General features: G+C 42.4%; 1 protein-coding gene across 3 annotated transcripts in view; it reads left to right on the top strand.

The window, feature by feature from the left end:
- The first annotated feature begins 5,060 nt into the window (after positions 1-5,060).
- Positions 5,061-26,389, top strand: part of TIMD4 (T-cell immunoglobulin and mucin domain containing 4) — a 37,223-nt gene continuing 15,894 nt past the window's right edge. For all 3 annotated transcript variants that reach the window (XM_014543152.1, XM_014543151.1, XM_014543153.1), the window contains exons 1-4: positions 5,061-5,134; positions 9,679-10,020; positions 12,620-12,907; positions 14,492-14,554. In XM_014543152.1, coding sequence (XP_014398638.1) covers positions 5,077-5,134; positions 9,679-10,020; positions 12,620-12,907; positions 14,492-14,554 — 751 coding nt within the window. In that variant the 5' untranslated portion in view covers positions 5,061-5,076. The remainder of the gene's footprint in view (positions 5,135-9,678; positions 10,021-12,619; positions 12,908-14,491; positions 14,555-26,389) is intronic.

Raw genomic sequence — 26,389 nt, 5'->3', positions numbered from 1 at the left:
AGAGGTCAGACAAGATCTCACAGAAATTACTGAAATACTTGCATCTCCTACAGCCACTTTAGTCTTCTTTCTACTTTGTATCAGTTTCTCCCTTTAAGGAGTCAAGATATTCATTCATTCATTCATTCATTCATTCCACAAGAACTTGTTATCTATTGGAAGTTTGGCATTGGGCCAGCCACAGGAGGTGTAAGCACAGTTCTGGAGGAATGCCCTGATAAAGAAGATGCTGTCCATTGTTCCACCAACAGCCTTTCCATCTCCTAATAGAACTCTAACATTTTTCCAGGGAACCATCATATTTCATCCCTTGCTCTCAGAAACACTAGGCCTCTTACCCTACGCTCAAGGAATGGTTCTGATTTGTCTAAACCAAGTCATAGACATCTCATAGGATGGATCTGAGAGTTGGTTAGTGAACTCATTCTGGATAATAAGTTATAAGGTTAAGGCGGCTTAACAGCAGTTCTCAACCTGTGGGTCGCGACCCCTTTGGCGGCCAAACGACCCTTTCACAGGGGTCGCCTAAGACCATCCTGCATATCAGGTATTTACATTATGATTCATAACAGTAGCAACATTACAGTTATGAAGTAGCAACGAAAATAATTTTATGGTTGGGTCACAACATGAGGAACTGTATTTAAAGGGCCAGAAGGTTGAGAACCACTGGCTTAGAAGGCCTTTCTTTCCCAAATAAAAGTCAAGGAATAATGATGTAAAAGCCCCCATGACTTTCCGTTCCTCTGCCCAAAGATGAATTTGATGTCCAGAAGCACTTTAGCCCTCCTGTGACCATGTTGTGACAAATCAACATGAAGGAACAGCAAGAGAAGAGTCTGGGTCCTTAGTGATATTTTGGAATCACTGGGTTGCCTATACCGAGACTTCTTGTTATGAGAGAAAAAACAAACCCCTTATATGTTTAGGCTTCTGTGAATTGGATTTTCTGTTACTCACAGTTGAATGGATTCCTAAGTGATTCAACTGACTATTTTAGTGACAGACTCATAAACAAATTAAAGTTAGATTTTGAGTTAAGTTTTGTTTAACATCTTCCAAGCCCTCTTTCCTTGTACGTATAGGCAAAGGTAATATTTCCTTTACAGGTTTGTTATTGGGATTATATGTAAAAATCACTTACCATAGTGCTTAGCAAATAGCCACAGTGTAGTGTATGTTAATTCCTTTCCATTTTCCTAACAACTAGGGCTGTATGGAGGTGGAATGGATTACTTGGAAGAAAGCATGAAAGCAGAAGCTTGGCCACATATATAAAGCTTTGGATGGATGGATAAATTAGTCATCCTTTACTCACCTTTCTTTTTCAAGTTTCATGACTCTTCATGTCTGATTGAACCAGCTTTTCCAAGTAAATCAGTCTATTTCTTTGCCTTTTATAAATTCCCACAAGAGAATAGATTTATTTTTTAATATATTTTTATTGATTTCAAAGAGGAAGGAAGAGGGAGAGAGGGAGGGGAGAGGAGAGGAGAGGAAGAGAGAGAGAGAGAGAGAGAGAGGGAGAGAGAGAGAAACACCAATGATGAGAGAGAAGAATTGATTGGCTGCCTCCTGCACACCCCACACTGGGGATGGAGCCCGCAACCCGGGCATGTGGTCTGACCGGGAATTGAACTGTGACCTCCTGGTTCATAGGTTGACATTCAACCACTGAGCCACACCAGCCAAGCAAGAGAATAGATTTAAATGAACGATTATACTTAAAGCATATGCCCACCTTACTCAAATGCCGACTGAATCCACATAGATTGAGGAAGGGTTGGTTCCAGAAAGGATGGAATGTTGACAGACATGAAATATATCAACTAAAACAGGTCATTCTGTCTTTTCTGCTACTCTATCTAACACTACCTAAATAACAACTACTTGAATAATAACTAACATTCGTTGGGTATTACTATTTGTCTGGTACTCGGCTAAATGCTTTCTATGGGCCCCCTCATTTAGTACTCACAGCAATTCAAGATATAGTTACTATCATCTTAATTTTATAGAGGGGTAATTGAACACAGATAGGGGAAGTAAATTGCTCATAGCCACACAGCTGGTATGTGGTCAAGATGGAACCCAGGCATCTCATTTTCCATCCCATCTATAATAATAAAAGCATAATATGCTAATTAGACTAGACAGCTGAATGACCTTTAGGACAACCTTCCGGATTAAGCCAGGGCTTCGAGGTCCGAGCCCTTTGCACGAATTTTGTGCATAGGGCCTCTAGTAGGAAATTAAAAAAAAAAATGAGGAGGCTTATGCATGGATCATAGAATGAGAGGGAGCTTGCTGAATAGATGCCCATGGCTAACAAAAGCTGGAGAGACTGCCCTTCTACCCCCACAACAAAAACATAAAAACTCATAAAATAGTTCCCTTCCTTGATTAAAGCCATTTTCTGACCTCAAAAGAATACACAGTCAAAGCTTGCCCAACTGGAGGAGATTTAGAGGTTTTAGATTTAGTTAGTTCTGGACACCATTTGAATGAAAACAGTCCCAGATGTGAATTTTTTTCTTTTATAGATTTACTCTTAGGCTCAATAATAATCCACAAAAGTTGGGTTCCTATTTGCCCTTGGACAGTGCTCATATGCCTTATCAGGACCTTCATGATCTGACCCCAGCCTGTGTTCCTGTCCCCTCACTTGGCATTTCCACTTCTTCCCTCCTGATTTGAGGTCCAGCCACAGTGAAATTCGTGCAGTCATAATTCTTGGATCTCTGCAAGGTCTCCTTGTTGATCTACACATAGCCCTGTTTTATTTTATTTGACACATAGCCCTGTTTTATTTTATTTACGTTTTCGTTTACCTTTTTTGGGCAAGAAAACACTTTAAATTTTAAATTTACTTTTAAATACTATAACAAACACCTATAAAGGTGAAATTCTTCCTTCAGTTTACAATGCCTCACTGTTATCACTGTTATCAGAACTTCTATGTGCTCTGTCTGAAATTCTTCCCAGCCCATCCCCACCTTCTCCAATGTCCTTTAGGTCTATATTTAAAAAGTGTCCCTGACTGTTCTTCTATCTTCAAGACTAGGAAGGGATCTTTCCCCAGCACTCCCATAGTGTCCTTTCCCTGTCACATCTAATCAAGTGCTGTATTGTCTGTTAACTCACTTTTCTCCCACCAGGAGGCACTAGCCTGGGAGCTTATTTTAGGACAAGAATGGCTGATCTTATATTGCAGTCTCAGTGCTTAGAGCGGTGTCACATAGCGTGAACTCAATATATAGTTCAGGGGTTAGCGAACTTTTTCTATTAAAACCATACAGTATCTTTTGCATTTACACAACTCTGCCATTGTAGTGTGAAAGCAGCCATAGACAATATGTAAATACCTACCATGGCTGTGTTGCAATAAAACTGTATTTACAAAGATAGATTTGATCCATGGGCCATAGTTGTGCTATAATTGATGAAGAAACGAACAAATAAAAATGAATAAGCAGGATTACATTTAACCCCATTTACCAGAAAGGAAGTACTGGTTACTGCAAAGAACTCTTTATCAGAAAACCTGAATTCAATTTTCTTCCTATTATGTAATATCTTTTATCTCTGGCCTTCTATGGCCTTATCTTTAAAATGGAGCCTGATAATACCTCCTCTGCTTAAAGATTTAAAACTGTCAGGTTCTTAAGGTTAGGATGCCTATTTGTCTTTATTTCTAGAGTCTAGCAGAAATCCCATAGGCCTAGAGCAGAGATTTTTAATCATTTCCATCTCATGGCACACATTAACTAATTACTAAAATTCTGAGGCACACCAAAAAATATATTTATTGCTGATCTGACAAAAAATAGATATAATTTTGATTCACTCACACCAGATGGCTGTTGTTGTGTTGGCTGTTGTCATTTTTCCATTTGGCAATCTAAGGGAAAAGGGGTCCATGCCCCTGACTAAACAGTCAGGTATTGCATTTTAAAAAATTCTTGTGACATACTGTGTGCCGAGGCACACCCGTTGAAAATCATTGCCATAGAGCATAATAGGTAGACAAATAATTGAAAGCTCAGGGTGAAGCTGGTGTTTAATGAAACAGGTAGTTGGAGCAGTCAATAGTTGTAAACTCTTAGAAAGGGGAAAATTTTAGTCATCAGCTAAATTGCTGCTATGTAGAAGTCCTTCTAGGTTTAAGAAATTGGGGTATTTTAATTCCAAATGACAGAAAACCCAACACAAATTGGCTTAAGCCCCATAGAGAATTTATTGGTACATTGGTGTGCCTTGTTTCAGGGGCTCAAACCAGGTCAAAGACCCCCAGGCTTCTCTATTTCTCCACTTGTCTTCCGGCTTCACCTACTGGTGGTGGGATGGCTAACATTGGATTCACCCTCATTTCTTCACAGCTCAAAGATCATTGGAAAATAGGGAGGGTCCCTGTCTCTCAAAAGTCCTAATAACAAGCCAAGATTATGTACCCTTGGCTTTGGGTCACTTGTCCATCTTTGAGCCAAATACCATGGCCATGAATGAAATGACATAACTTGAGATGTACTGACTGAGAGCGAGGGAGGCCTGGCTGTACAATGGCAAACCTCCCCTATGCAAAAGAAGAAGGTGGCAAAGACATGAAATACCTAGAACTGTCGTGATCCCTCTCTCAAGAACGCTATGATTTAATGCAGTCATGCAAATTGAGGATGTTTGTGAAGTCCATGCAGCCTGTCCACGGACCCTACCTTAGGAAGAGAAGAAAACCGAGCCTAGTGTCTTTCTCCAGTGTGTGACCCTTCTAGATACAAACATTGTTATTGATAGTTGCATTTCTAAGATAAAAGAATATGTACTACACGTTTGCCCACGCCCTTTTTTTGCACACCACCCCCCCCACCCCCCAGTGTCCAGGAGAAAAGTATTCAGTGCATGTCTTCAGGCATCCCAGATCCAGGAAGGCCATTCAGGATGATGGAAAGGGAAGGTTTTGAGCCCAAAAAAGAGAAATGAAAACAAAAAGGTTCCGCCCTGTCAGCATTAACTGGAGTATAAGAAATGAAGTTTGGGCTGACAGACAGACAGGCTCCTGGGGTCGGCCCGACAGTCAAAATGTCCAGAGGGCCTGTCATCCTCTGGCTGCTGAGGGAGCTGTGGTGGCTTTATCTGAGTAAGTGTCTGACCTGCCATGCAGGAGGGGGGCTCCGCACCCTGAAATGGGGCTCCTTGGCTGGTGGGCTTCAGGGAGCCGAAGCCTACCTCATTCCCTCCCCCACCCAGGGTTTCTTGTTTGGGTGGTCTCTCCTCTTGCTGTCATACAAAGTTGTATCCTGAGACTGCTTTGGGGGTTTCAGGGTGGGGTCATTTGTGTTCATATCAGAAATGGCAATTTAAGAAGAAACACCGAAATAAGGGGTCAGATGAAATGGGGAAAAGAAATGTCCTCTGCAGATGTTATCAGTGCCGTCAGATGGAGGGCAATTTGCTCTGGAAAGGGCTCTTCTTGTAATTCTTCTTTTTCTCTTTATTGTCAGTTTTAGTTTGCCTTTTGGATTACTTTGCCGGGGAGGAGGTTTCAAGGAGCGGTTTCTTCTTGCACATTGTTCCCAGGTTTTGGACGATACAGAGGTCCGCCCTGGGCTGAGACCTGTGCATCCTGGTGGCAGAGGGCAGATGCTCGTGCTGAGCCCGAGTCCTGTCCGCTCGCTGACAGTTGGCACTGGGAACACATTTAACAAGCCCTGGCTCTCCCCTGTGTGAAATGAGGGACCTGGATCAGACCAGTGTTCACCATCTGTGATTCTAGAACTAGGCAGTATCTAATGTCTCTTGCAGTTTTAAAAGTTTGGTAGTTGTTTGCGAATGAATCTTTCAAGGACAGCAAAGGTGTTTCCTTTACCTGTCCAGCCTGTGCCATGCAGTTCTCTCTGCCTCTCTTCTGCAAGCCCATGGGTCCTCAGGTCTCCTCCAAAGGTGGGCTTTTCCTGAGCGCTCAGGACTGATTCAGGAATTTCTTTTTTTTTTTTTTAATATATTTTATTGATTTTTTTACAGAGAGGAAGGGAGAGGGATAGAGAGTTAGAAACATCAATGAGAGAGAAACACCGATCAGCTGCCTCCTGCACACCTCTTACTGGGGATGTGCCCGCAACCAAGGTACAAGCCCTTGACCGGAATCGAACCTGGGACCTTTCAGTCCACAGGCCAATGCTTTATCCACTGAGCCAAACCGGTCAGGGCTGATTCAGGGATTTCTGCTATGAGTTCCTGTCCTCCCTGGAGTTCCGCTGCCTCTCGCCCCCCTCCCCCTCCCCACTCCCATCCCACATCAGAGAACAGGTCACTGAGCTGCTTATCTCCCCAGATACACTGTGGCAGTTAATGGAATAAAAGCAGCCCCTGTCTGCCTTTTTTTTTTTTTTTTTAATCAATGTTTTCAATGGTCTTTATCTTGTTCTGGGAACTTGAGGTGTTCTGGGAACTTGATTTTGTTATGCTGAAAGTTGCTGGGGTCTAAGTCCACATAGCCAGCTGAGCTGTTGGTTGAGCTAGGGTGGGTTTCTTTAACCCTGTTTAAAGGAGACAGTAGCTGGTAAACTTTCTCTTTTTTTCATTTGGGTCTTTTCTAAAATGACCAAATTAGAAGAGAATGACTGTTCAGAATCACCGAGAATCCATCAAAGCTGCACATGCCCTTCAAAGATGGGGAATCAGAAACTCCAGGCTGCAGATGGTGAAACTGAGACCCGGGTGGGGGAAGGGCCTTCTTGAGGTCACCAGCTGGAGGAGACACCACTGGCACCAGAACCCAGGTTGTCCCCACACCATCCTGGGTAGCTCCTGAAAAACGGAATTGATTTGACACCAACAATTCCTCTGCTCCAGGATACTTTTGTAACTGGAAAAAAAAACACCAGGGTTTTTGGGTCCTATTTCTAAATTCTCCTGTGTTTGGTTACTTCATTAATTCCATGTGGCATTGATATTTCGTCTCATGAGAACCTTAGAAACGCTTTCTGAGGGGAGTCATTATCCCCTTTATTTTACGATGACAATGAGGTTAGGCTTACTGTGGCTTTCCTCCAAGAACACAAAGGCCCATGAGGTTTACAATGTACGCCTAATGGGTGTTTTTCTGCCACAGCAAAATGCCTAATTGCCTGCTTCCTTTTTTTCAAAACCATCAATTTTGAATCAGATGAGTAATACAGAAACACCCTTGGTGAAAAAAATAAAGCTATAAATCCCTTTTGAGGACCACCCCCAGGCCCCATCCCTTTCCAATCGTCATGGAGAGGACCAACACAATGAGTTGGGGGTATATCCCACCAGAAACTTTTCTATGCATTTAGCTTCATATATCTATACCCCCACCCCCACATGCACATACACAGTGTGAACTGTTTTATTTATTTATTTTATTAATGGTTTTTACATTGTATGTGTTATATTAAAATTTTCCCTTTTCATACTTTCGTAAGACCCAGTTTTCATGCCAATTGGTATAAGTCTATCTAATTCTAATAATCTTCTATGCATGATTCCATGGAATGAATGTGCCAGTTTTGCCAGGCACATAGACACGTTCATTCCATTCACATGTAGGTGAAGGCGGCAATAAACATTTGCTATTAGGTTTTCTTGTGCATGTGTGTTTTTCTAGGGTAAATAAAACACAAAATTGGTTTAGAATGCACATGCGCATGTTGAGTATTAATAGAAACTGCCAAATTGGCCCACACTATGGCTATACCAATTCTTACCCTATTTCTGTGTAGTTGACTCCGGTAAGCTATCTTTTCCTAGATCCCTGTTGGCCCAAAATTGCTTTTATCAGCACTCTAAATTTTGGCCAAATAGGTGAACTTTACTAGCCGCTCATATCGCCTCATCTATGAATTGCCTGTTATGTCCTTTTTTAGTTTTTCTGTTGGGTCTTAAGAAGTAGGATGCTTCCTGTGACGCTGTAATACTTGGGAAAGTAAACTGATGACTCGCCAGTAGAGATAATTCTTGCATCTATTTTAAAATTAATTCTCCCAATATAAATAGGAACAAGCCTATGTTTCAGAAGTTATTTGTTTTAGGCGCACGTGTTCTGTGTTGCTATGTGTTATGACACAGGGTGATGACAATGAATTGCTTATCTTTTTTCCTGGGTTGATGGTGGGCAGAGTGAACTTCTACAGCATTTATGGTCTGTGAAACATTTTCACTGCAGCAAAGCGAAGAGGCTGTGAGTGCAGGGAAGGCTCTGGCTGCTCTGTATTTGGAATGACCTTCATCATGGGAGTCCACTGTGGAAAGCCCAGGCAGCACGCCCTTTGGCTTCCTCTCTGGGCGCCTTTTAGGGTTGATGCTCACCTCCCCCTAGAGATGGATATCTAGACGTTCCTGACACCAGGTCAGGGCCCGTGGGCCATGTCTTATACAACTTAGCCAAATGGGTCAACACAGCTAGTGAATGGGGTCTCATGGGCCAAGGGGGTTCCTGGAGGAAAACAGGAAGCAGGAACCTGGTGCCTGGGATGTAGTCTGATGGTCTGGAGCTTCAGCCTGCCTCGCTCTCACTTCAGTAGGTTTTCTGTTGTTTAGAACAAGTACTGATGCTCAATTAAATCAGTGGGCTGGCAGCAGTGAGAATGTTTCCCAGATTCTCAGAAATGGATGTGATCTTCAAAGAGCTTGTCCTGTGGTCCTCACACACTGGGGGAGTGGCCAATGACATCAGGAGAGTTTGATGATGTCCATTTCCAGGGGCTTTGGCCTCAGAGATTCTGACTCAGGGTTGGTCAATAAAATATCTGTTTTTAACAATCTCCCCGGGTCATGCTGATGAGCAGCCAAAGTTGGGAAAAGTGGACACTTCATCTTAGAACTAGAGTGGGGTACAAGTAGGTTTACAATTGTTCACATGGAAAATAATACAATAATTAATAAATAATAATACAAGAATAAATTCTGTGTTTCACATACTCACAACTGTAAACCTACTTATACACCACACAGTAGTGATACCTCCCATATTACCCCCTGGCATTTTTGTACGCCACAGCTCCCATTCTAATTCCTGTGGTCTGCTTCACTCAGTTCTAACATTTAAAAAACCCTCAAACTCCACCTAACTTCATATTGTCTAACAACAAATAAATGGTCCAGAGCAATTCCTTTTCATTTCCTGTGCTGAAAGGAGAGAGCAATGGTATATAGTCTGGCAGCCCATCTTCCTGCCATAGCCCTCTCAGTGTTGGAGGACAGAGGGAGACCCATTTGAGATATTCAAGTCAATAGAACATAATCACTGTTCATTGGGATACAGTGGGCAAAGTGCTATGTTTAGACCTGTTTGTCTGAGTTCGGGGAATTGAGTTAAAGGGTCAGGATTTTTCAGTGGAGAGTCTATTGGTTTATCTTACAGTACTCAAGGTCAGAGTGGAAGGGAGGGGGGAGGAGAGAGAGAGAGAAACATCAGCAAAAGGTCTTGCTGTGGAAATTAGTTTAGACACTCAGGTGGGTCAGCTGTCTCCACTTGGGGGATGGAAGGATGTGGAGTTAGGAGCTCAGCTCTGGTGAAGCACACATCAGAATTTAGACTAAAGAAACACATACACTACCACCCTGTGCATCTTCCTGGAAGCATCTGTTTGCACAACCATGATCATGTCTGAGATATGTCAGTACCACACGACCTGGTTTTCTCATCCCTCCTCACAGCACCAGCTGCAGCGCAGACTATCGTGACAGGATACGTGGGCCAGTCGGTGACTTTGCCCTGCATGTATGCATCGTGGTCTCAGGGCAGCCACAGCATGTGCTGGGGCAAAGGCTCGTGTCCCAAATCCAAATGCAACGATGAACTTCTCCACACTGATGGGACAAGGGTGCTCTCCCGGAAGTCGGCAAAATACCAGCTTCTGGGGAGTGTCTGGAGAGGCGACGTCTCCTTGACCATCTTCAACACCAACGAAGGTGACAGCGCTGTGTACTGCTGCCGCATAGAGGTGCCTGGCTGGTTCAATGATGTCAAGAAGAACATTGTCCTGAGGCTAACGAGAGGTGAGCACAGGAAGGGGCTGGTGCCTGTGGAAGGAGAGATTTGGTGGCTAATGGGTGATGGGTTCAGTGGGGGCAGGGAGAGAAGCCTTAGCTCCTTAAGCCACGAGTGGACGGATTACATCTCAGAAGTGTTCCTCTGACTAAGAGGAGCCACGATGTGCGGCAAATGCCCAGGGTTGGGGTTGGGTGGCCAAGAAGGCCACAGAAATGATTGGAGGGTGGTGGGTTGGGAAGGAAACTTCAGGGTCAATCTGAAGAAGACAGCTGCTTTTTACCTTTGGGATTGTTGCCCACTGTTTACAGATCTCTCAGTTTTTATGTGAGATATACTGATTTTTGCATGTTGGCAAAGATTTCAACATTTAGAAAAATACATACTGTGTGAGCTAAATAAAGTGTGTCTGTGGTCAGCTTCAGCCCATCAGCCAGTAGGTTGCAGCTTCTGGCAGCAAAAAAGGGCATGTGATGCGGGGACTCTCAGGGCCATTTTCAGGCATGTTTTTCCTTCTGTTACTATCTTGCTTTTGGTGAAATTTGGAATAAGGTGGAACTCCTAAAGCTTTGAGCTGCAAGGGAGGCAAACAATTGATGTGGTTCTCTCACATTGAGGTTTCTCTCTCTCTCCTCCTTGCCCCTCCCTTCCACTCTCTAAAAATCAATGGAAAAAATATCCTCCAGTGAGGATTAATAAAAACAAACAAACAAACAAACAAACAAAAGATTTGAGCTGCATGGAGGGCAGCCTATGGCTAAATGATGCTAACAATAACGACCTTTTCTGCTTGTTTGGAATGGAGCCTTGTAAAGTAAGCCCTGTGTTCAGCTTTCATCAATGATGGAGGAATCTGGGGCTCCATTCCTAACTGGAAGGGCATCTTCGAAGGCAGGGTCTGGATATTAATATGCTTAACAAGCTCCTTCGGTGACTCTAATGTACTTTATTTTATTGCTTTTTAATATTTATTTAATTTATTAGGGTGACATTGGTTAATAAATTATATAGGATTCAAGTATACAATTGTATAATGCATCATCTGTATATTGTATTGTGTGTCCACTATCCCAAGTCAAGTCTCCTTCCATCACCATTTATCCCTTCTGCACTCTCTTCCACCTCCCCCACCCCCTTTCCCTCCGGTAATCCCCATACTGGTGTCTGTCTCTCAGTTTTTTTGTTTTGTTTGTTTGCTTAACCCTGTCACCTTTTTCACTCAGTCCTCCAACCCCCTGACAGCTGTCAGCTTGTTCTCTGTATCTATGAGTCTGTTTCTATTTTGTTTGTTAGTTTATTCTAATACACTTTAAAATTTGAGAACAACTGATGTGGATGCTTCTAATTGGAGAATTTTCGTATACATTAGCATATTTTTTCTCTCAAAATAACTATTCTGATCTATTGAATTAAATGATGCCAATCCGAGTCTACTCTTTTCAATGTTGGTATAACCAGCTATTATTTTATAAAATACTTGTTTGACTTCCAAACTCTGTGGGGTCATTTCTATGTTCTCTTGAAACTAATGATGTCTTTCAGTCCATTAGAGTTCATGGAAATTTGGCATATTTGGTAAGGTGGTATCTGGAGAATAATTGTGGCTAATGAACCCAAATTCAAACGTTTAGCGGGTGAGTGGTGCTGGCACAAACCAATCTTTAATATCCAAAAGAGACTGCACCTCACCATACTTTGGACTCAGTGTTTTTAGATTTTAATTTTATTTTATTGTGAAAAGAACACCTAATGTGAGTTAACTATAGGCACAATGTTGTGCAGATCTCCAGAGTTTATTCATTTTGCTTGACTGAAATTTTATATTTAGCTCACTTTTAATCAGTCATTCATTTACTCATGGATATTTGTGGAACACCTACTATGTGCTTGACACCATAATAGGTATTAGATTTGTACCAGAGAACCAGATTTTCCCTCATGGAGCTTACCAGCTAGTTGGAGAAGAAGACATTAAATAATAATCATCAAATAATATACAATTATGAAATGTAATAAATGCTATGAAGGTAAAGTATGAGAGTGCAAAAAAATTGTTGTTACATAACACAGATGACCTCTCTGCAGAAGTGTCAATCTAGCTGAGAAAGAAGGCTAAGGAGTCAGCCTCATAAAGAGAGAGACTAGGAAGCAGCAGGTATAAAGTTCTTCCAGCCAGAAGGTTACTAATATGTTCAAAGAACCGAAGAAAGGCCAATGGGCTGGGGAAAAATGGAGAGTGAAGTAGAGACATGAGATTGGAAGGAAAGACAGGGCCAGATCCGATGGAGCCTTGCGGCCAAGATTGTGAGCTAGGCTTTTTAGCTTACAGGCAAGGAGGACCCAGTAAAAAGTTTTAAGCAGGGGACTGACATAATTAGATTTATCATTTTAAAAGATTACTCGAACCAATGTGTGAAAAACAAATTGGAAAGGCCGAGACTAGTGGCAAGAAACCCAATTTTTATGGACAATTACAATGGTCCAAGACAGTGGACTAGGTGAAGGCAGTAGAAACAGAGGGAAATGGAAGGGTCCCAGATATATTTGTATTGTTTCCTTTTTCCTCCATCTCCACTTGGTATCAAAGATATCTTCTGTTGGTTACAGCCCCAACAACCACCCGGCGCCCAACCACCCGGCGCCCTACCACCCGGCGCCCCACCACCACCACCACCACCACCACCACTGCTATGCCAACAACCACAACTGTGCTTCCAACAACAGTCATGACTACACCTGACCTCACAACGAGAACACCACTTCAGACAAGAACCACCACTGCCCTCACAACAATGACAACCACGTGCCCATGGACAACACCAAGCTCCCTTCCTGAGGCAACCACCATTCTTCTGACCACTGTGCCTTCCACCGAAGGGTCCACCCTCACTGCAGGTACCTGGCACAATTGACCATTCTTTCCCTTCTGCTAATCAGATGTATATGAGTCCCTTGGAATGGGGTTCCTCTACTGAATGAGCAGTGTGTGTGTGTGTGTGTGTGTGTGTGTGTGTGTGTGTGTGTGTGTGTATGTGTGTAGGGAGTGGTGGTATGTGTTAGTTTTCCAGGACTATCATAACAAATACCTCAGACTGATGGCTTAAACAATAGAAGTTTATTTTTTTATATTCTGGAGGCTAGACGTCTGAGATCAAGGTGTCAGCAGGGTTGATTTTTTCTGAGGCCTCTCTCCTTGGCTTATTGATGGTCATCTTCTCACTATGTCATCCCATGGTCTTTCCTTTGTGTGTGTCTATGTCCTAATACCTTCTTTTTAAAAATATGTGTGTGTTTTTTTATTTATTTCAGAGAAAGGAAGGGAGAGGGAAAGAGATAGAAACATCAATGATGAGAGAGAATCATTGGTTGGCTGCCTCCTGCACGCCCCACACTGGGGATGGAGCCCACAACCTGGGCATGTGACCCGACTGGGAATCAAACCATGACTTCCTGGTTCTTGGGTCAATGCTCAACCACTGACCCACACTGGCCGGGCCCAATCTCCTCTTTTTATAAGGATACTAGTCATATTGGATTATGGCCCATCCTAATGACCTCATTTTACTTTAATCACCTATTTAAAGGCTCTATCTCCAAATATAGTCATATTGTGAACTATGGGGGTAGGGCTTCCACATATAAATTTGGGGGGGTGGAACACAATTCAGCCCATAACAGTGTGTGTGTGTGTGTGTGTGTGTGTGTATGTGTGTGTGTGTGTGTGTGTGTATTCACTAAACTATTCCTTTTCTTTGTTTTATGGTTTCCTCCCCCATCCCCTCTTTTTTCCTTTGTTTGTGAAAAGTCAACTTTTTTTGGTTCTTCAGTTGACCTCCAGGAATCTTGGAGATGTTTATTGAAGAACCAGGAATGTAACCTCAGGTCAGGCTCCAGTTCCATTTGCCAGGGGTTAAGTCTCTGCCTGGGCATTAGAGATTGGTTTAAGAAAGACTTCAAAATAATTTTTGATAGTGAACTGGTTATCTTTTGTCTTTTTTTTGTTTGTTTCTCTTGAATCCTTCTTGACCCTGCATCTTGGACCTTTCATTGGGTTACTAGTAGGGCCTTATCAAAGTTCCCACCACATTTCCTCCTCTGATTCTGAAAATACAATTATTAAAAAACAATCATGAGATAGCTTGAAGGCTTTCTTAGGCATTTTAGCCGCCAAAATAAGGTCTGGATCATCTAAATAGCTTAACAATATTCAATTGGCTAATTTTATTATACTCTGAATAGTCACCTAAAGTCCACGAACTCTAAACCAATGAATTTTTGTAGGTATTTTTATTCCACTTACCTTTAAAAGAATCATCTTAAAATACATTTGTAATTTTTTTCTCCTAGATTCTTGCAATCCTTGAAGAAAATTTGATGTAGAAAAGCACAAAGACTACCATAAAAAAGAGCCCCAGATCTCACACTCAGCACACTTATTTATTTTTTTGCTGCCTTTCATAAAACTTTTTTCTATTCCAGAATCAGAAACCTCCCTTCTCCCTGAGGTAACTTCTGAAGACAGTTCTTTATTAACACCCAAAGGTATGTGGACCCTTGCTCATGTTTCTTTCCTTACCTCTTAGATTGAGGGGAAGGAAACAGTGAATAGAGCATCAGTGAACAGATGGAAAGGCTGCATTTATGCTCATTCATTCCAGTGGACAAGGGATAAAAGAGAGCGGAAGAGGAAAGGGGGGTAGAGGGAGGAAAGGAAAGAGTGAAGGAGATGTATTGATTAACAGATTGATTTTCATTCATTCGTGAGTTCTTTGAGGCAGCACATCTTTAGAAATTAGCCTTTCTAGTTTAGATTAGGGGGTGCTCAGCGGTCTCACTCTGATTCCAAGCACACCAGTCTTCTTTGTTGAAACTCCCAAGGGGTGGACTCACTTGACTGGTTGTTTTTTTTTTATGGTGGAGGTAAACTCTTTCTCTTTTTTTAAATCATTAAAAAATTTTCAATTACAGTAGATATAAATTATTATAGTAGTTTTAGGTATACACCCAGTGATTAGTTAGACATTACTAGCTTACTAAGTGATCATCCTGATAAATCTTGTACCCATCTGACATGATACATAGTTATTAGAGTATTATTGACTATATTTCCTATGCTGTACTTTACATCCCCATAACTATTCTGTAACAACTAATTTGTACTTCTTAATCCCTTTACCTTTTTCAACTATCACCCCAACCCCCCTCCCATTTGGCAACTGTCAAAATGTTCTCAGTATCTATGAGTCTGTTCTGCTTGTTCATTTATTTTGTGTTTTAGATTCAATTGTTGATAGATATGTATTTATTGCCATTTTATTATTTATAATTGTGTCTTCTTCTTCTTCTTCTTCTTCTTCTTCTTCTTCTTCTTCTCCTTCTCCTCCTTCTCCTTCTCCTTCTCCTTCTCCTTCTTTTTCTCCTCCTCCTCCTCCTCCTCCTCTTCCTCCTCCTCCTCCAAGACAGCCCTTTAACATTTCATACAATACTGGTTTGGTGGTGATGAACTCTTAGCTTTTTCTTATCTGGGGAACTCTTATCTGTCCTCTGATTCTAAATGATAGCTTTGTTGGGTAGAGTAATTTTGGTTGTAGGGCCTTGCTTTTCATCATTTTGAATATTTCTTGCCAATCTCTTCTGGCCTGCAAACCTGCTGTTGAGAAATCAGCTGACAATCTTATGGAAACTTCCTTGTAGGCAACTAACTAATTTTTCTCTTGCTATTTTTAAAATTCTCTCTTTGTCTTTAACTCTTTGCATTTTAATTATGATATGTCTTGGTGTTCTTTTGGGTTCATCTGTGCTTCCTGGACTTGTATGTCTATTTCTTCACCAAGTTAGGAAAGTTTTCTGTCATTATTTTTTCAATTTCTTGCTCTCTCTCCTCCTTCTGGCACCTCCCTGATGCGAATGTTGGTATGTTTAAAATTGTCTCAGAGGCTCCTTACATTATTCTCTCTCTCTCTCTCTCTCTCTCTCTCTCTCTCTCTAGTAGATTCTTTTTGCTGTTCTGATTGTTTTTTGTTTCCTTATCTTCCAAATCTCTGATTTGATCCTTGGCTTCATCTACTGTACTATTAATTCCTTGTAATGTATTCTTCATTTCTGTTTATGTATCCTTCATTTCTGACCTGTTCTTTTTTATGTTTCCTATCTCTTTGTTGAAGTTCTCACTAAGTTCATCTACTCTTCCCCTAAGTTCATTGAGCATCCTTATGACCAGTGTTTTGAATTCTGCATGTAGTAGATTATCTCCATTTTGTTTAGTTCTTTTTCTGGAGTTTTCTTCTGTTCTATCATTTTGGACACATTTCTTTGTCTCCTCATTTTTGCAGCCTTCCTGTTTGTTTTTATGTATTAAGTAGAGCTGCTACATCTCCCAGGCTTGGTAGATTGGCCTAATATCTAGGTGTTCTGTAGGTTCTAGTGACACAGCCTCCCATCACCCAAGCTGAGCACTCAAGGTATGCCTTCACCCTCATGTGGGCTGTGTAAACCCCCCTCTTGTAGTTGAGCCTTGATTGCTGTTGACATGTCAGTTGGAAGAATTTACCGCGCCCCCCTCCACCCCCCAGCCTATTAGTTGTAGGGATTGGCTGCGACCACCAACTGCTGTGGAGGATCAGCTGTGCCAGGACCCACCCCACACAGCAGGCCTTACTTCAGCAGGACTCTGGTGTCCATTGACTCTGCTCCTTGAGTGTGACACTTGTAGAGGAGGTTGGGTGGTGGTGCTTCATGGTCTGAAGCCGTCTACTGGGTATGCTATCTCTGGAGCTTCCTGGGAGGTTCAGGCCAAGGTCAACTGCTGCCTCTGTTCTGCCTGGGACTACAAAGCAATCTACAAATGGCTGGCATTTGTGCTGACTTAGAGGTACCCAGGTGAGGCCAAGCTGTGAACCAAGGCTGGCTGCTGCTAGTGCTGGGTCTGGGGCTCACTGAGACCAAATGCTGCTGTTTGAGAGATTTTAGGAAAATCTGAAGCATGAGCCAAGATAAGCCATGGAAACAGCTTGAGTGGTATGGGATTTCAAGTTGGGTAGGGTGGGATCTCAGGGAATCACTAGGGTCAGGCAAACAGTGTGAGCCAGGTTGATGGAGTCGCAGATATGATACCCATCTGCAAGGTCTGTGAGGGGAGGGCTCATCAAAAGAACAATGGTTTCTGCCAGCACTTCTGCACTTCTGTCTGAAAGAAAGTTGCCTCCCACCCCCAGCTCTCATCCTGATGCTGAACAATTTGGTTCTTTCCCATATGTCTTTGGTGCCTTCCAAGCTCCTGCCGCAGTACTGAGGCTCAGAGTGAGTGAATCTGAGTAAGTCCATGGGTGGGCCCTTCAAAGGAACGTCTTGGGGCTCCAACAGCCCTCCGTCTCCCCTAGCCTCCATCCTTGCTGGTTTTTACAGCCAAAAGTTATGGGGACTTCTCTTCCCAGCACTGGAACCTGAGGTGGGGAAGGTGGGAGTGGTGTGGCGCTGGGACCCCTTGCTCCTCAGGGGGGATCTCCACAGCTGAGATAGCCCTCCTGATTTTTATCCGCCAGCTTGTTCCACATCTCCACCCCTCTGGCCAGTCTCAATGTGGCTTCTTCTTTAATTTCCTAGTTGTAGGACTTCCATTTTCCAACCAGACTTCAGGTGGTTCCAAATGATGGTTGTTCTGTAGTTTAGTTGTAATTTTGATGTGGTTTTGGGAGGAGGCAAGTACTGCATTTTCCTACGCTGCCTTCTAGACTAGAAGTAAGAATTCTTTTATGCACTTGTACTTTCATCCATCAAGCCTTCTCTAGGTATTTTCTAGAGTACAGGGGCAGAGAATACCTTACAAATAAGATATGATTCACATCCTTGAGGGTGCTAGAAAGGATTGCCTAGGTTTGACTCCAGTTCTACAACTTTTTGGTGAGGGTCTCTGGGCTCGGTTTATTCCCAGGTGTGTTGTGGAGCTGTGTAACTTCATGCATTTAAAGGACTTAGATTAGTGCCTAGCACTTTAGTAAAGCATTCAAATCATAGCTGTTACCTTAACAGGACTTACACTCAAGCAGAGGAAAACAGACATGTGTGGGGTAAATAAACCAATGCTTGTGATAGTACAATATGGGAGGCAGGAAGGTAGAGCGGTTCCTGCACACACTCTGGTGTTACCCCGCCTGGGCTCCAAACCTGCCTCTGACCTGCTGTGTGACTTTGGGAAAATTATTGAATCTCTTTGGGTCTTGGTTTCCTTGTTGGTAAAATGGGAATAATAATAATAACACCTTTCCTACATCCATATGTCTTTTTTCTGAGAATTAAATGAGAACTTTATGCAGATCACTTAGAACAGTGTCTGACATGTTCTATATGCTCAGTAAGCCTTAGCTCATTTTTTTTTTAATGACAGAGGTCAGTTTAGGGGACAGAGGGACACCCCAAATAGAAAGACAAGCATTTCCCGAAGTTCATTTTCTCTTTTAAAATCTTGGGTTCTCTAGTCAACACCCCAGGCAACACTCGTTTCACTAGGACAGTGATGGCGAACCTTTTGAGCTCGGCATGTCAGCATTTTGAAAAACCCTAACTTAACTCTGGTGCCGTGTCACATATAGAAATGTTTTGATATTTGCAACCATAGTAAAACAAAGACTTATATTTTTGATATTTATGTTATATATTTAAATGCCATTTAACAAAGAAAAATCAACCAAAAAAATGAGTTCGCGTGTCACCTCTGACATGCGTGTCATAGGTTCGCCATCACTGCCCTAGGAAATGAGTGACTCAGTGATTTTTTTCTCAGCCAAGGGGTAAGGGACTGTGCTCCTATGAGTGGTTTTGTCTTTGGCCGTGGGAACAATCTGTCGTCTGCCTGCTTGTCTTGGGATTGAGCTATTTTGGTTCCACTGTGGTCACATCCTACATCCTCCTGCAAGCCAGGATGAAAATGAAACCTGCTACAAAGCATCAGTGCTGGCTTCTTCCCTGTTCTGCCTCATTTCTGAACCCCTTCCTCAGCCACCTCTGACGTGAAGCTAGGAATGCTCGTAGGAGAATCACCCATTTATTCAAAATGCTACTAACTTATTTTAAATTATGCAAATATTACAACAATGTGTTTTGTGAGGGATACAAAAAAAAGGGTAGAAATAAACCTCTCTTTGTCTCCCTCTCTTTAATCCCAGCCCCTCCTGAAGATGATTATTCTAGATCTTTCTCTATTATGTCATGTATATGTAGAGATTTTAATTAGAGTTTGTTTTTTGTGTGTATTTTTAAAAATGCTATTATACTGTGTGCAGCCTTCTGCATTTTATTTTGTTCACCTCACATTATATAGATTAGATCGCTTTCGTCCCCTGTCCATGTAGATCTGCATCATTATGCTAAATTGCTGTGTAGTATTTCATACTATGGAAACTTCCAGTATCCATTGCCCTGTGAGGGCATTTTAGTTGTTCCAATGTTTCATCATTGTGAACAGTCTGCAGTGAACAACCTTGGGTGTGTGTCCCCTTAAGCATTTATGCAAGTGGTTCTCTATCTAGGGCAGTGACCAAGAAGGAGAAATGACAGACTGCAAGAAATGTGCACTTGTAAATTTAATACTCTTACAAAATTGTCCTCTGGAGAGGCTGTGCCGATTTGTTTTCTTGCCCATGGAATATCTGCTTTCCCATATCATCCCTACCTCCTGAGAAGAAAATGTCATCTCGTTCTTCTGTTGTTCTGATTAACAGAGCATTTGAGTGTCTTTCTATATGTGTATTAGCCAGAGAACAGTCATCCCTTTAACTCTGTGAAGGAGGCAGTGTGGCGTCACTCATGAAGGCTCAGAAGATAGGCTTGGAGGGGACAGATAAGAGTGAGTGAAGGGGCACAGGTTTTGAAGGGAGACTATAAATCAGGATGAAATGCAAGGGCAATCTCCTGTGGGAAAGCTCTGACTTGCACTAACTCATGCAGTGGGAAGACAGAAAATCTGGGCTCGATGTTGATCACTCGAGGGAAATTAGGTCCCAGAGAGTCAAACCTTCTTTGTCCATGGGACCGGGTTAGGGTGGGGGCTGTTTTCTATCAGAAGAGAAGGTGGCAACCAGACAAGTGATGAAGGGTGGGCAAGGAGTTGGAGTTTTCAAAATGTCGTCATTTATTTCATTTAGATCTTGGACTATTTTACACTGAATTGGGAACAAGAGGTCATCTGGTGTTTTACCTTTCCTGTAACATTCCTTAGATTTTTTCTTTCCCCAGCTAAATAGCCCCAATTCCCTCTTCATTTCTTCATGTACTTATTTTGATGGTAAGGCTTCTTTTATGATTGAGGGCTGGTGTAAAGCCTTAAAGAGGATCTTGGCAAAATTAACATTACCCACAAAGGCAATTTCTCACCTCCATTCTATGGCCTAGAACGGAATTCAGAGATGTGGGGTAGTTTGTCCAAGAGCACACAGCTAGAAACACAAGCAGCAATAACACCAACCATAAAAGCCCTCATAGGCTCTTCCTGCAGCTAAAGGGAGTCTGTTAGGGGGATATAAACTCTTACTCCTCCAGGTATATAGGAATTTAAGTCATTCCTTCTAGCCTGAGGAGTAATTCATATTTGCTTGGCAGCAGGAATACATAAAAGGGTTCCAAGTTGCTCCCTAAAGACCCAGTCTCTATGCAGTAGGGACTCTGAAACCAGGGTGAGTAGAGACACATGACTAGGTCACTTCCTAAGTAAAACCAGGTGCCCTGTGATTAAGTCCTCTGTTGATTATGTCTCAGGCTCACTTTTACTGCCTCAGTAACATCCCAAATCCTTTCTTTCTAGTCCTTTCCTCTCACAAACTCCTGGGCAGCATTGGGTGGGGGTCAAAAGAGCTCTATTGGGGAGTGGGAAAGATCCCAGCTCTGCCGTTTCCTGCTGGTCCTCCCCGCCCTTATAGAATTTCAGGCGAGTGACTTGTTCTATCCTTTTCTAAATCTCAGTGTCCTCAAAATATAAAATTAAAATAATAGTAGTACTTATTTCGCAGGGCTATTAAGTGAGGAAATAGATGAGAAAAAAATGCCGAATCCATAATTACTGGCTAGTAAATGACAGTCACCGTGATGGATTCCTATTTCCTCTCTGGTACATTTCTGCTGCTATTCCTACTCACACACCCTCATTTTTAGGCCTGTCCAGTAAGATAACAAGAGGCCACTTCCAAAAGCTCCCAGCTGACTCGCTGTTTCTTATAAGTACAAAGTTTTATGTGTTTTTTTTTAAACTGCTGATCACACTAGGGAAATAGCTAATGAGTGACAGAATTACAAATTTGGGGAAGTTACAAAAGCTTTAAAATTGTATGGTAATACTTCTCTACTCAGTATTAGAATAATATGAGATTCTGATAGCTTTTCACTGACTCCTTTTTAGATGGCTCTACAGAGCTCTCAATTTTGGTTTTATTCCTGTGGGTGGATATCCTTAATCATCTGCTGCCTCTCACTTGTTTTGTCCTTCTCACATTGCTCAACCTAGGGAGGCTTAGAAATCAAGTTATGGCTGAAAAAGAGCTGTGGTCAAGCTGGCCATGCAAAGATACTTGCAAGTATATATCTTCTACTTTGGTGCCCTTCTCCACGTTTAAGGTGTTTGGTCCGCAGACATCATCTGAAGGAGCTCCACCCAAGGGGACAAATCTTCCTTCTCTATAGCTGCCTCCAATGGAGCTCAGAGAGGTGGAGTGACTTCTCTAAGATCACACTGTTGTAATGTACCCCTCGAATCACAGAAGGACGCCTCAAGAAGTCGAATTAAAGAGTCACATTTATTGCAATCCGGGACTATGAGGGGCCATTTTGCTTTCCCAAATCTCATAGTAACCAGATGGTCGCAGCTCCAAGGTTATATAGGCAAAAAATCACAAAGGTATTGATTACATCCCAGGGTTTGGAATGAGGAACCTGGTTTGCAAAAAAGCAGTTTACAGAAGCAGAATTAAGCATGTTAATTATAGTTTTGGGTCTCGGGGTTAAACACATTATCTAGAGCCCTCAGGTCTGGAATGAGGAACCTAGTTTGCAAAAAGCAGTTTACAGAAGCAGAAACAACATGTTATCTAAATTACAGTTTTGGGTCTAGAGCCCTTGGGTAACCTGGGTTAAACTTAGGCATGTTATCTAAATTACAGTTTTGGGTCTCCGGAACACTGAGTCAACAGGGACACGTTAACTGGAGCCCTCTGACCTTGGGGTAACTGTGCTGTCCTTCCCAGGTAAAGGAAAATGTGCTTTCTAAGACCAGTATGACCACTACAAATGGGATTTCACATTACAATCAATAGGGTATTCAATCGAATGGGATGATTTATATAATTCAGAAAATCAAAATAACCCGTCTATTGTTAAACAAAGCAAATAGGTACATAAGCCAAACAGCAGGGTTCAAGGTAAACTATAGTTTCTACCTGAGATGATTGCTACCATACTTCAACACAGCTATAAAGAGGGAGAGTGGGGACTCACACCTACCTTTCATGGGTTTTAAACTGTGTCCATAAACTCATGGGAACTGAAGGGTTGTTGTCTATGGAAAACTGGGAAACCGAGGACCAAAAAAAGGCCAGCAAGTAGAGAGAGGCCTTGCGGTGAGTTAGGACGAGAGCTGAGACCAGAGTCCAGTTCTCATCTCATGTACAGTTGGCCTTTGTTCTAGGCCTGGTAGCCACTGTCTCTCAACAGAGCTTTCCTGAGGGCAGATTTTCATATGTGACCCTAAAGCATCAGGATTCACTCATTCTCAGCCCCCAATGGGTCATTATACCCACCACCAGCATGAAGTGAAAACTGGAGAACAATTTCAAATTTAATGCACACAAATACGCGTGAGGACTGCGCTGTCAAGCCCGTAAAATTGGAAGAATGAACACTGCTCTGGTAAGAATAACTTTTTTCTTTCCTTGAGATTTTTACAGTACCTTTTTTTTTTTAGTCCCAGGGTTAGGATGGTGAAGCAGTCGGGGAGGGATGCTTTAAGGAACATTTGTCCTATTACTGTATCTTTTTATTTTACAAAGCCAGCCTATGTATCAAGGTCCAGAGCAAGCTGGCCTTTTCATAGAGTCAGGATTCTCACAGGAAAAGGTGGTTGCAAATGGGATTTCATATCTTTATCTTGGCATTTAGTTTGCATTTGTGGATATTTGGTAAAGGCCTTTCAAATCTGTCATTCATTAAATGTGGCTTATCTAGTCATTTCTCTCTTCTTCAAAGGGCAGTACTTTAGCGGTATAGATAGGCTTGTAAGTAACAATTAGTCATCCAGTGTGCTTGGTTTTGCATAGAAGTATGAAAAGGTGACCTTGGGCCCCAAGGAGAAAGAGATAGAGTCTATCTTAGAAAGGAGGATCAGTATGATCTCACTGAATGACATTTGAATTGGTTCTTCAAGGACGAGGACGTTGCGTTGAAGAAGGAAGGGTGAGGTAGAACAACATGAACAAAGACAGGGGAACTTGATAAGAGTGTGAAATCTTTGGAGATTGTTTAATAGTCAAGTTAAATCTCATGGAGACAGGAAGCTAGGAATGGTCTAAGTTCTTAAAGGACTTGATTGATGAGCTGAAGAATTTTTTTTATTTATTTTTAAAATATATTTTTATTTATTTCAAGGAGGAAGGAAGGGGGAGAGAAAGATAGACACATCAATGATGAGAGAGAATTACTGATTGGCTGCTTCCTGCATGCCCCACACTAGGGTTCAAGCCTGGAACCCAGGCATATACCCTAACCAGGAACCGAACTGTGACCTCCTGGTTCATAGGTCGATGCTCAACCACTGAGCCATGCCGCTGGACTTGGCTAAAGAATTTAGATTTGATTCCAGGGTCATAAAGAACCATTCATGTTTTGTTTTGTTTTTGAGTAGGGAATGACATTTTCAGTTCTGTTGTAGGAAAAATTGCTCTGGCAAAAGTGTAGAAGATGTATCAGAGAGGGGCAAGCCTGGAGGCAGAGTGGTTGCCCAGGAAACTCCTGCAATAACTCAAGCTGGAGATGAGCATCTAGACTAGAATGATGGCAGCAGTAACAACAGAGAGGTGACAGTATCAAAGCCATTTAGGAGTTAGCATTGAAAGGACATGGTAACTGAAGTAAGAGTGAAAGATGACTAATTCTCTGTTCTTGGGAAACCAGATCGATGTGACGGGTTAACTGGGGAAGGAACCCCAGGAGGAAGGATGACATTTGTTTGGGAGATCTTGAATTTGAAGTGCCTCTGGAATATCTAACAGGCAGCTGGAAAGATGGGGCCTGGGCTCACTTAGGGATGCCTGGGTGGGATGGGTATCTTTGATCAAATAGTAATTACTATGATGATTCACACTATAAGTGCTAAATAGGGACTGGCCACTGTGCCAATACATTCAAACATATTATCTCATAAGGGACAGTTCAGGGCTATAGATATAATTTTGGGAGTCATTGATGATAAATGACACTAATGGAGTGATCCTTATATGCCAGGGCTGGGCTCAATGCTTTTAAAGCATTGTCTCATTATGAGGCATTGTCTGGATCTGAGGAAAACTCTATTATTACATCTATTACACAATAGAAGAGACTGAGTTTTGGAGAAGTGAAGACATTTGCCAGAGTTTGAACCCCAGGTCTCTGGGCTCTTGAAACTGAGCTCTTAAGCACTTTATTATATTGTCTTCTAAGTGAGCTAAGCTCTCGTTGAAGTTCCTGTGGGATCCCCTGAAGGTATTATATGAGATGAAGGGAGCAATAAAAAAGTGCAGAGAGACACCCCTTCACCCCTAAACCCCCAGCCCTCAAGGAACAATTGCACTGGGAGAGGGTGTGGTGGAAGCAGAAAAACTGGCTAGGGAGGCAGAGAGGGGGAAACACCAGAAGTAGGAAGGGATCCAGGATTACACAGGGGCAAAGGGAGCTGGGCTGAGAAAAGGTACGGAAGTTGTATTAAATATTAGGAAATTCTGCATGCTGGTCAGGTAGGATGGATGAGGCATTTAGGAAGATGGCCATGGGGAACCCTGAATTCCAATGATGAACAATTGTTAGAGAATGAACATTAGGCATTCTTTCAAGAAGTTCAAGGGTGACTATTTACAGGGTAGGCAAGGTAGAGAGAAAGGGATGGTGAATGGAGCAAGGTTTGTCCTGGTATAGGAGAAGAGGATGCAGTTAAGAATGGGGGAGGTGGGATTTGGTCTAGAAATGGAGATAAGAGAGAAGGGAGTGAGGATAGAATAAATGAAGGGGTGAGAGCAACCAGATCTTATGTTAGTCTCCTAGAGAAGTAGGAGAAGACTGGGAAACCAAGACCTTGAACTTAAGAGATCATCCAGTCGGTGGACACCAGACTTGTTCATAGGCTGGAATCATAGGGAGCTAGATAAAAGCAGCGATTAACCTACTTTACTCAAGGCTCACAGAATTAGAAACCTTGTTGGGGAGGGGGGAGCCCAAGAAGTTGTATGTTTAACAAACTCCCTCAGGAGATTCTTTTGAAGCCAGCCTACCCCTAGCTCCAAGAAGGCATTAGGAATTGCTGGTGTAGTACACACTCCTTATTCTACACAGAAGGAAACTGAGGCTCCAAGGTATCATAAACATTCTAAGAGAAGTGGGAACTAGGCCCTAGGTAGGTCCCCCTTCTGGCTCCCAAATCACAGCTCTTTCCCCTACACTGCACTATTTTATTAAAGACAAAATCGAGCCCTGGAACAACCTGACACTTTGGGGCCCTCAATTGATCAAGGACATAGGGGAATTGTAGGGGGAATTGTAGGAGGAATTGCCATTCTCAGGACAAGTTCAGCAGAAAGAACAGAGGAAGGCAGGAGAATGAAGCAAAGCTCATTTTCACTCACAAATGCTGTGGTTAGAAGGAAAGAAATTGGATGCAGTTGATTTCAGAGTCAACATCTTTCGTGAGGCATTAGCCAATCTGTTTTCTCTCTCATGCCCAGTGCTTTTCAGAGGCTCAAATTAGCTGAGAGGCTGGCAGGATGGGGATAAAAGGGAAGGACAAAACGTGGATTCTCACCATTCTCCTCACAGTAGTATGGTATTCCACCAACTGTACCACTGATTTTTTTTTTCATTACTAAAATTGAAACTGAATTCGTGTAATTCTCACATCTCACAGCTCACCTCAGAAAGGTCAACCAAATAAGATCAAAGAGAGTTTCCATGTCTGTGGTGAGGCAGAGTGTGAAAAGAAGAAGCCAGCCACATTGAAACAGAACACAGAGCCGGCCCTAAGTGAGCTGGCAACTCAGTCCATGGACCAAACCGTCCCTCTGGGCCCAGCCGGGCACTGCAGAGATCTCTGGTTTCACAGGGATGTAGGATAAAAGGGTAAACCTCAGCGAGTTCTGTAACCAGGTCTCTGTT

Source organism: Myotis brandtii, unplaced genomic scaffold (genome assembly GCF_000412655.1).
Source record: "Myotis brandtii unplaced genomic scaffold, ASM41265v1 scaffold32, whole genome shotgun sequence".
In the NCBI taxonomy this organism is placed as follows: Eukaryota; Metazoa; Chordata; class Mammalia; order Chiroptera; family Vespertilionidae; genus Myotis; species Myotis brandtii.
This window is presented reverse-complemented; position numbering and strand designations above follow the sequence as displayed.